Genomic DNA, 8,445 nt, shown 5'->3' on the forward strand with positions numbered 1-8,445 from the left:
ATTCGAGAAGTTCCGACCTTATCTGTTAGGGTCTAGGGTGATTGTATTCACAGATCATGCAGCTATCAAATACTCCCTCCGTCCCATAGTAGATGTCACACTTTTCTTTTTAGTTTGTCCCACAAAAGATGTCACATTTCCTTTTTTGGAAAAAGTTCTCTCTCACATTAATATAAATATATTATTTTCTCTTTCCACTTAACACACAAAACAAACCTCCTAAAATCCCGTGCCAATCCCCAAGTGTGACATCTACTATGGGATGGAGGGAGTACCTTTTAGCTAAGAAGGAGTCTAAGCTGAGATTAATCCGCTGGGTCTTGTTACTTCAAGAGTTCGATTGGGAGGTCAGAGACAAGAAAGGCACTGAGAACAAGGTGGTTGATCACCTAAGTGGGATACTCCAGGGAGATAATGAAGAAGATATACCAGATGCATTCCCAAAGGAACATTTGTACTACGGTATGGAATCTCCTAGACCTATCAGATGGGCAACAGTGTTAGCTTTAACCGGCCCAGGGGATTCGGACAAAGGGAAGTATAAGCTGAATGCAGAACCTTGGTTTGCGGACCTGGCAAATTACTTGGTCACGGGAGATTTGCCTAGTACTCCAGAAATTTCCCGGTCCCAAAGGATAAAACTTAAGAGTGAAGCCAGATATTATTTCTGGGACGACCCTTACCTCTGGAGGATGGGTTCAAATCAGGTAATTAGGAGATTAATCACCAAGTGGGAACAAAAGGATGTCTTGAATCATTGCCACGCACTGGCATGTGGTGGTCACTTTGGACCAAGAAAGACAGCTCAAAAAGTTTTAGATAGCGGGTTTTACTGGCCAACGTTGAATAAAGATGCTTTTGAATTCTGCCAGAGTTGCTCTAGATGCCAACAGACCGGGGGAATTTCTGCGAGGGATGAAATGCCGCAGGTTCCTAGTATTGTCTATGAGATTTTCGATGTTTGGGGAATGGACTTCATGCGTCCCTTTCCATCGTCGTATGGGCACACCTATATAATGGTTGCGGTGGACTATGTGTCCAAATGGATAGAGGCCAAGGCTACAAGTTCTTGTGAATCAAAAGAAGTAGCGAAATTTCTAAATGCTAATATATTCAACCGGTATGGTTTACCGTGAGCAATCATCTCAGATCAAGGCACTCATTTTTGCAACCGGACGATAGAAGATTTAATGAGGAAACATGGTGTTCACCATCGGTTATCTACTCCTTACCACCCCAGGCAAATGGTCAGGCAGAAATCTCGAATAGAGAAATCAAGGCTATTCTGGAGAAAATAGTGAATCCATCAAGGAAGGATTGAAGTAAACAGCTAGATGGTGCTTTATGGGCCTATCGCAGTGTTTAAACTCCAATTGGAATGTCGCCTATAGGCTTATTTTTGGCAAAATGTTCCACCTCTCTATCGGAGTTGAACGTAAAGCCTACTGGGCAGTCAAGGAAATGAATATGAAGCCCCAGACCTGTGAAGAGGAGAGGAAACTGCAAATCCAAGAGCTGGAGGACCTTAGGCTTGAGTCGTATGATGCTGCAATTTGGTACAAGGAGAAAACCAAATTATGGCACGACAAAAACCTCCGGGTCAAGGAACTGCAAGTTGGCCAGAAAGTGTTCTTATTCCAATCAAGGCTCAAACTGATGCCCGAGAAGCTAAAGTCTAAGTGGATTGGACCCTACACAATAGTTGGCCTCCGAGCGAATCGAGCCGTGGAAATTCAGGGAGTCACCCCTAACTCTATCCCGTTTCTTGTTAATGGTCATAGGATCAAGGTATTTAGGGATAGTTCAGAGATGTGCGTGGTGAAAGAAATTCCACTACGTATACTCTCCACTATTGCCTAACGGGTCAGGTTGCTAGGTATTCTCCGGGAATCTGCTGGGTCATGTAGATTTGTAAGAAATTTTTAAATTGTGAAATTGACCCAACGTAATCCCAAGAATACTTACGCAAAAATTTGTAATTATTGTGAATATGTTTTATTTCATATAATTCAAAAAAAATCCAAACAAAGTAAAAAATTAAATTTTCCAAAAATATTTTTGAAACATCATGCACACTAGGGCAAGCAGTTTTGAAATTTGAAATATTTTGGATTCACATCCCCTTGACCAGGTTACTTAGATGTCTCACCTTTTAGTTAATCGAATTTCAGAAAAAGATGAGGGGAAGTGTTTTTCGAATGAAAATTGGGGGGAAGTTTCAAAAAATTTCAAAATTCAAAATTTAAAAAAAACTGGGTGAGGAAGCGTACGGTTGCTGACTGCTTGCGTCAGCATACAACCGTCCCTCTTCCACTTTTTTCCTTTTATTTTTTATTTCCTTATTTTCCTTTTCTTTTTCCTTTTGCTTGTTTTTCCTAAAATAACTTCCCCTATCACTTTTAACTCTCCACTCACAATATTTTTCTCTCACAACTCTCAAATTTTCGAAACCCTCATTTCACCTCTCCAAAATTCGTTTGTGATAGTTTCCGGCGAAACCAACCGCAACAACCACCAAACTCTGATAAAACCACCATGGAAAACCAACAACAACCACATAAGGCTCGGCGAAAAAATTCCCAACCGGTCAAGTCCACGGCTGGCGAGTAGTCATCAAAACCTCCGCAGAATCTGCCAGCGAAAAAGCCATCGTCTGCTCCTCAGACAAAGGCGGTGGCGACTTCGTCGTCTCAGCCACTACAGAGCAATTAGGAACAAGGGTGATGGCGACCACAATATCCACCGCTCCGTCAACAACCCCTGCCGCTACACCTTCAACCATAGTTCCGCCACAAGTCGATGTGTTCAATCCTGACCAAATCATGAAGGAGTTTCTGAAGAAATTCGGTACATGGGAAAAAGCCAGCGATGTGTTCACTCGAATCGCAGAAGAACTCAAGAAGGAGGAGGCCTCTTCAAGTCTAGCCCCGATAAATATCCCTCCTAGACCTGCAACCTTAACAAAGACTTCAACATGCAAAGCCATCTCATCCCAGAAAGAAACCCCCAAATCCCGAAACCCTAATCTCGGAATATACACCTTCAATACCATCCACCCAAATCGAACCCTAAATTATCATGCCTAGAGTTCTACCCACTGATTCAGGAGAAGAATGAGTAGAAAGGGGGGAGGGGGATTTTTGTTAAGAGAAACATGACGATGTGGAGAAGGAGGGGGATGATGAAGTAGAAGGCACGAGGAATGAGATTGAGAGAGATGAAGAGTCCTACGAGGAGGGAATAATGAGGTCGAGGAGAGACAGGTGGAGGGAGATGAAAGTGGTAGAAATACTGAGGGTAGCAGTGATAGGACTAGTGAGGGTGATGTTGAGGAAACTAAAATTGGTGAGAAGAGTGAGGATGTTGAGGAAGAAATTCCTAAGGAAGAGGAGATTGTCGATAAGGACGATAATGATGAGTGTGCTGAGGGAGAAATCCATAATGATGAAGGTGTAGAGGGAGAAATCCCTAATGATGAAGGTGTAGAGGGGGATATCCCTGCTGGTGAAACTGCTGAAAACAATGAGAAGGAAGAGGAGATCGTCGAGGGAGACGATGGTGACAATGAGGGGACCAAGAAGGTTGTGGATATGGAAGTAGATGGACCCGAACTTTCTGAGGTGTCAAAAGAAATCGTAGTACTGGACGATGTGCCGAAATCGGAGGACACGCCGGCCACTGAGAGAACAAACCACTGGAACAACCGGCGAAGCAAGAAACTGGAAGGGACTCTAGCGTCTACAAGAGCTAGGCGTTTGCAGTTGGTAGATTCGAAGGGCGAGGAGGAGGCAGGGGATGATATGCCCAAGACCCAGGCGATGCCAGAGGGAACAAGGAAGGACATTCCCCAGGCCCAGGGGCACCTAGTCGAAACAGAGGAGTTTTCTCCTGAGGCCGAGGATAAGCGCTATGCAATGGAGCGAAAACGCAAGGGGAAGCAGGAGGCTAAACCCTTAAAGAAGAAGCAAAGGCAAGCCTCCTCAACCCTGGTGATTGAAAAAGCATTCCCTAGAATCAATCCGTGTACCATTCGGCCAGCCGACAGAAGAGGATGAAGAGAATGAGGAAGAAGAGGAAGCGGAGATAAACCGGGAGGTGGAGCCGGTGTACGAGCAGATGGAGGTGCTATTGACGAAGAGGTTGCTGGAAGCCATGGTCCAATTCGAGGACCCTAAACTGGCTCTGACTTGTAAAGGACGCTCTTCAAAGGGGAAGCTCGCGAAGTCCGGGAAGATGTACGATCCCCCATCCCTCCAAGAAATAGAGTCGGAGGAAGAATTCTTGTTGTATATCTGTGCCATCGGATTCGAATGGCTGCTGGATCACTGCACAGAAGAGGTGCCCATTGCATTGGCAAAGGAGTTCTTCACCTCATTCAAGTTCAAGTCCACCATGGACCCTGACGCCGACTCTATAAGCTTCCGCCTATTTAATGAGGATATGATGATGAGCATCCGAGAGTGGTCCTTGCGGATGGGGTTATTTACTCCGGAGGAAGATGAAGAGGGAATCTAGAATGAGAGGTAGATAGGGCCTCCAAAGAAGACTGAAGGCTTTGACATACAGATGGCCTGGTAGCTCCCGCAAGCACGGATTGAAATTCAAGACGAGTTCATCTAAGGGATACCACATTGCCAACCCGATACTCCATTTTGCACAGGTCTTCTTGGGGTACAATCTGCTAGGTCAAACAAGCATCGCCCTCACAACTCCAGAACTCTATTTTACCTGGTGCATGATGAAAGGTGTAAAAGTCCATCTGGGATATTGGCTGGCCCAGGCGTGCAACTCGATGACTAGCCACACGGTCCGCCATCTCTACACTTTCCACCTCCTTGGAGCTTATATGAGAAGAAAGGTGAGAATGAAGGTGGCGAACTCAGTGCCCAACCTTCAGGTGTGTGACGCCCCAGAGCTATTCAACGTGGCGTTCTTTTTCAACAAGGGGCTCTTACAGATGAAGGATGGCGAGATCGTATTCTATGAGGTAGGCAAACCCGATGTGGTGACTGTGAAGAGAGAGCTACAGGATTCAGAAGGCATGACTGGCGCTGACAGAGACGAGTGGAGGCGCAACATAGGAGAGGTCCGGAGTGAGTTTATCACGGTAAGCTCATCTGTTGCGGAGATCAAGGGGGCCATGCAGGTTCAGAATGGGCAGATGGACGAGGTCATCAATGTGATGATGAGGATGATCGCCTCAATGGAGAAGAGCCAGACCTAGCAGATGATTCCTCCCAGACCCAGCAGCGAGCCTAAACAACTAGGCCCAGGAACCTCCTTTCTCAAGAAAGCCGCCAGTACTCCAGCAAGTACCCCGACCCAGAAAAGAAAGGTAGTAATGACCAATCCCACCACCGTATTAGTCAAGAGGGACGTACCAAAGCAAGCCGTGAAAGAGAAAGAGGAACCAGCCCCATCAGTTCCTAAGAAAGTGAAGGCCGACCACCAGAAGAAAGTACCCCAGAAGTCTGGCTCCCAAGGGGGCCAGACACAGAATTAAATCCCCAGTACCAAGTAATTTTACCGTGCCCAATTCTTGGTCTAAGTGTGAGAAGTTTGTGTTATTACAGCATGAGGAGATAGTTGTGGAGAGTAATGAAGAGAAAAAGGAAGCTGCCAACGAAGTCCCAATTGATCCAGTAAAGCTAGTATAACCTTTCCCTTACCGTGGGGAAGCAAGGAAGAAGAAGGAGGACTCGGTAAACTTCATGCAAATTTTCGGCAAACTAGAGATTAACTTGCCTTTTCTGCAAGCACTAAAGCTTCCACCGTTCAGCCGGTTTATAAAAGACTTTATAGCCGAGAAAGCTAAAGCTGAAGGGAAGATTGTGATTGGCGAGAATGTCTCTGCCGTGATACAGAAAAGGAAGCTCCTTTCTAAGAAAACTGACCTAGGGATGTTTACCCTGCCCATTGTAATTGGAGATGTGAGGATTGAGCATGCGATGTGCGACCTGGGGGCCTCAATCAACGTGCTACCCTTTTCAGTGTACAAAAAGCTAACTGGATCCAGATTAGTGGAGACAAAGATGGTGATTCAAATCGCAGATAGATCATGTATCAGTCCAGAATGAGTGTTAGAAAATGTAATTGTGAAGGTACATGATTTTCTCTACCCTGTTGATTTTCATGTAATTCGAATGAATGAGTCTGAATTCGCGGATGCCAATGCTGTGTTACTGGGAAGGCCATTCCTAAGGAAGGCCAAAACCATCATTGATGTTTGTGATGGCACAATCTGCTTGAACTACCATCGAGAGAAATTCACCTTTAATATTGATGAAGCAATGAGGAAACCTCTTGGATGTTGAAAATTTGCATTCCGTGGATGTTATTAACCCCTTGGTCCAAGAATATCTTGAGATTGAATTGTTGCAGGAGGAATTTGCAGTATGAGAGATGAGCAACTCAGTTGAGAAGGAAGTTGTTGGATAGTGTGAAGTCGTGCTGAAGCAAGGCTTAACTGATCAAGAGATCAACAAAGCAATAATGGAGTTCTGCCACAAGCCGAGGTCCACTGGATCAAGTGGTTCTGTCCAACTGGCCAATTTAGAAAATTTTCCGGAACAAGGAGACCTGGCTGCAAAAGATATGGAGAAGAACCCATTACCCTTAGAAGTAAGTCCACCCAAGAAAGAGCTAAAGACATTGCCCCCCGGGCTGAAGTACGCTTACTTGGGAGAAGAAGAGACACTGCATGTGATAATCAACTGCGAGTAAACTGGGGAGTAGAAAGGAAAGTTACAAGAAGTGTTGGATAGAAGCAAAAAATTCATAGGGTGGATGTTGTCGGATCTGGTGGAGATTAGTCCGGATTTGTGCATGCACCACATACGGTTGGAGAAAGGTACTAAGGCACATAGAGACCCTCAACGCATGCTAAACTCGAATATGAGAGAAGAGGTTCTGAAGGAAATATTAAAGTTGTTAGCCTTGGGAATCATCTACTCTATTCCAGAGAGTGAATGGTTCAGCCCGGTGCACATGGTGCCAAAAAAGTCAGGAATTCAAGTGGTCAAGAATGAGAAGAATGAATTGGTGCCTACCCGACTGGTCACTGGGTGGAGAATGTGCATTGACTATAGGAAGGTAAATACCGCAACCAGAAAAGATCATTTCTCCTTGCCTTTCATTGATCAGATGCTTGAGCGGCTGGCAATGAAACAATATTTTTACTTCCTTGATGGGTACAACGGATACTTCCAGATTTATGTGCACCCAAAGGACTAGGATAAGACTACCTTCACATGTCCTTTTGGCATGTATGCTTACAGAAGAATGCCATTTTGATTGTGTAACGCCCCGGGCATTTTTCAGAGGTGCATGATGAGTATATTTTCAGATTTGCTAGAAGAGTGCATAGAGATATTCATGGATGACTTTACAGTCTACTGGAATTCATTTGAGTCTTGCCTGTGTTAGAGTTTGTATAATAGAAACCACCTTTCGAGTGACTGAATACTATAAAACTCTATATTTTATTTTCCAATGGATGCAACAGATTATTTTTGTCATAATGTTGTTATGTTTTACATTTAATGAATGTTTATTGTATATTTAAATGTATAAGCAACGTAACAAAGTCTAAGTCTTTGTTTTAATAGACCAGTTGTGGGCGTCGTCCACTTTAAGGTAACACGGTCACTTCTAAACAAAGAAAAATAAGAATTTCACAATCTAGATAGGAGACTACTTATCGTGAAAAGTTGCAATGTCAGCCCGCATATTTCTTAATCAATATACGTTAGCATTGAGCATACGGTATTGAATATGCACTACTTTGACTTACCAAATGATGCGGGTTTTTCGCAACCCAAGAATCCTGGTATATTGCGCAGTGGTGATTAATATCTAGCGGTGCTAGGATTGCTATTATGTTGAATCGTGCGCGAGATGAGTCTCGTTTGATAATGTCCTCAAGAGGAGCGCGAAACAAGGTTTTATTATTCGGAACCTAGCTGGTTGGAGTTTGATTACTCTATGAATAATAAATAAGTGTTCATGCTAAGTCCACTCTTGGAATTAATAAGAAGTTAATTAATTAAGTACATATCAAACATTAATTAATTAATGGAAATTTATATCTTAAGCGCGGGAAATGAAAGTTAACAGTATATTAATTAATTAAGTTCATAGCGGACATTAATTAATTAATGGACGTTTCTATCTTAAGCACGGGAAATGAACGACAAACAAATGGAAACCCGGAATACTTGTAATTTCGGATTTGGATGGGCAGTGTAATATTACTTCGAGGGAACATCATTTTTGGTCCACGAACTTTGCCAAAGTATCATTTTAGGTCCGTGAACTTTGAAAATATCATTTTAGGTCCGTGAACTTTGAGTTAGTATCATTTGAGGTACTTTTTACTATTTCCAAGTTTTTTTGGATGAAAATACCATCAATACCTTAAAGTGTATATATTTTTAATAAATTTAT

The 8,445-nt window shown here is 43.5% G+C and overlaps 1 protein-coding gene across 1 annotated transcript; it reads left to right on the forward strand.

Moving 5' to 3' along the window:
- The first annotated feature begins 1,407 nt into the window (after window positions 1-1,407).
- Window positions 1,408-1,860, forward strand: LOC121796900. The gene has a single exon (XM_042195667.1). It carries the CDS (start codon window positions 1,408-1,410, stop codon window positions 1,858-1,860), a length of 453 nt encoding a protein of 150 aa, XP_042051601.1.
- The last annotated feature ends 6,585 nt before the right edge of the window (window positions 1,861-8,445 follow it).

The sequence above is a fragment of the Salvia splendens genome, chromosome 3 (genome assembly GCF_004379255.2).
Source record: "Salvia splendens isolate huo1 chromosome 3, SspV2, whole genome shotgun sequence".
NCBI classification, from domain to species: Eukaryota; Viridiplantae; Streptophyta; class Magnoliopsida; order Lamiales; family Lamiaceae; genus Salvia; species Salvia splendens.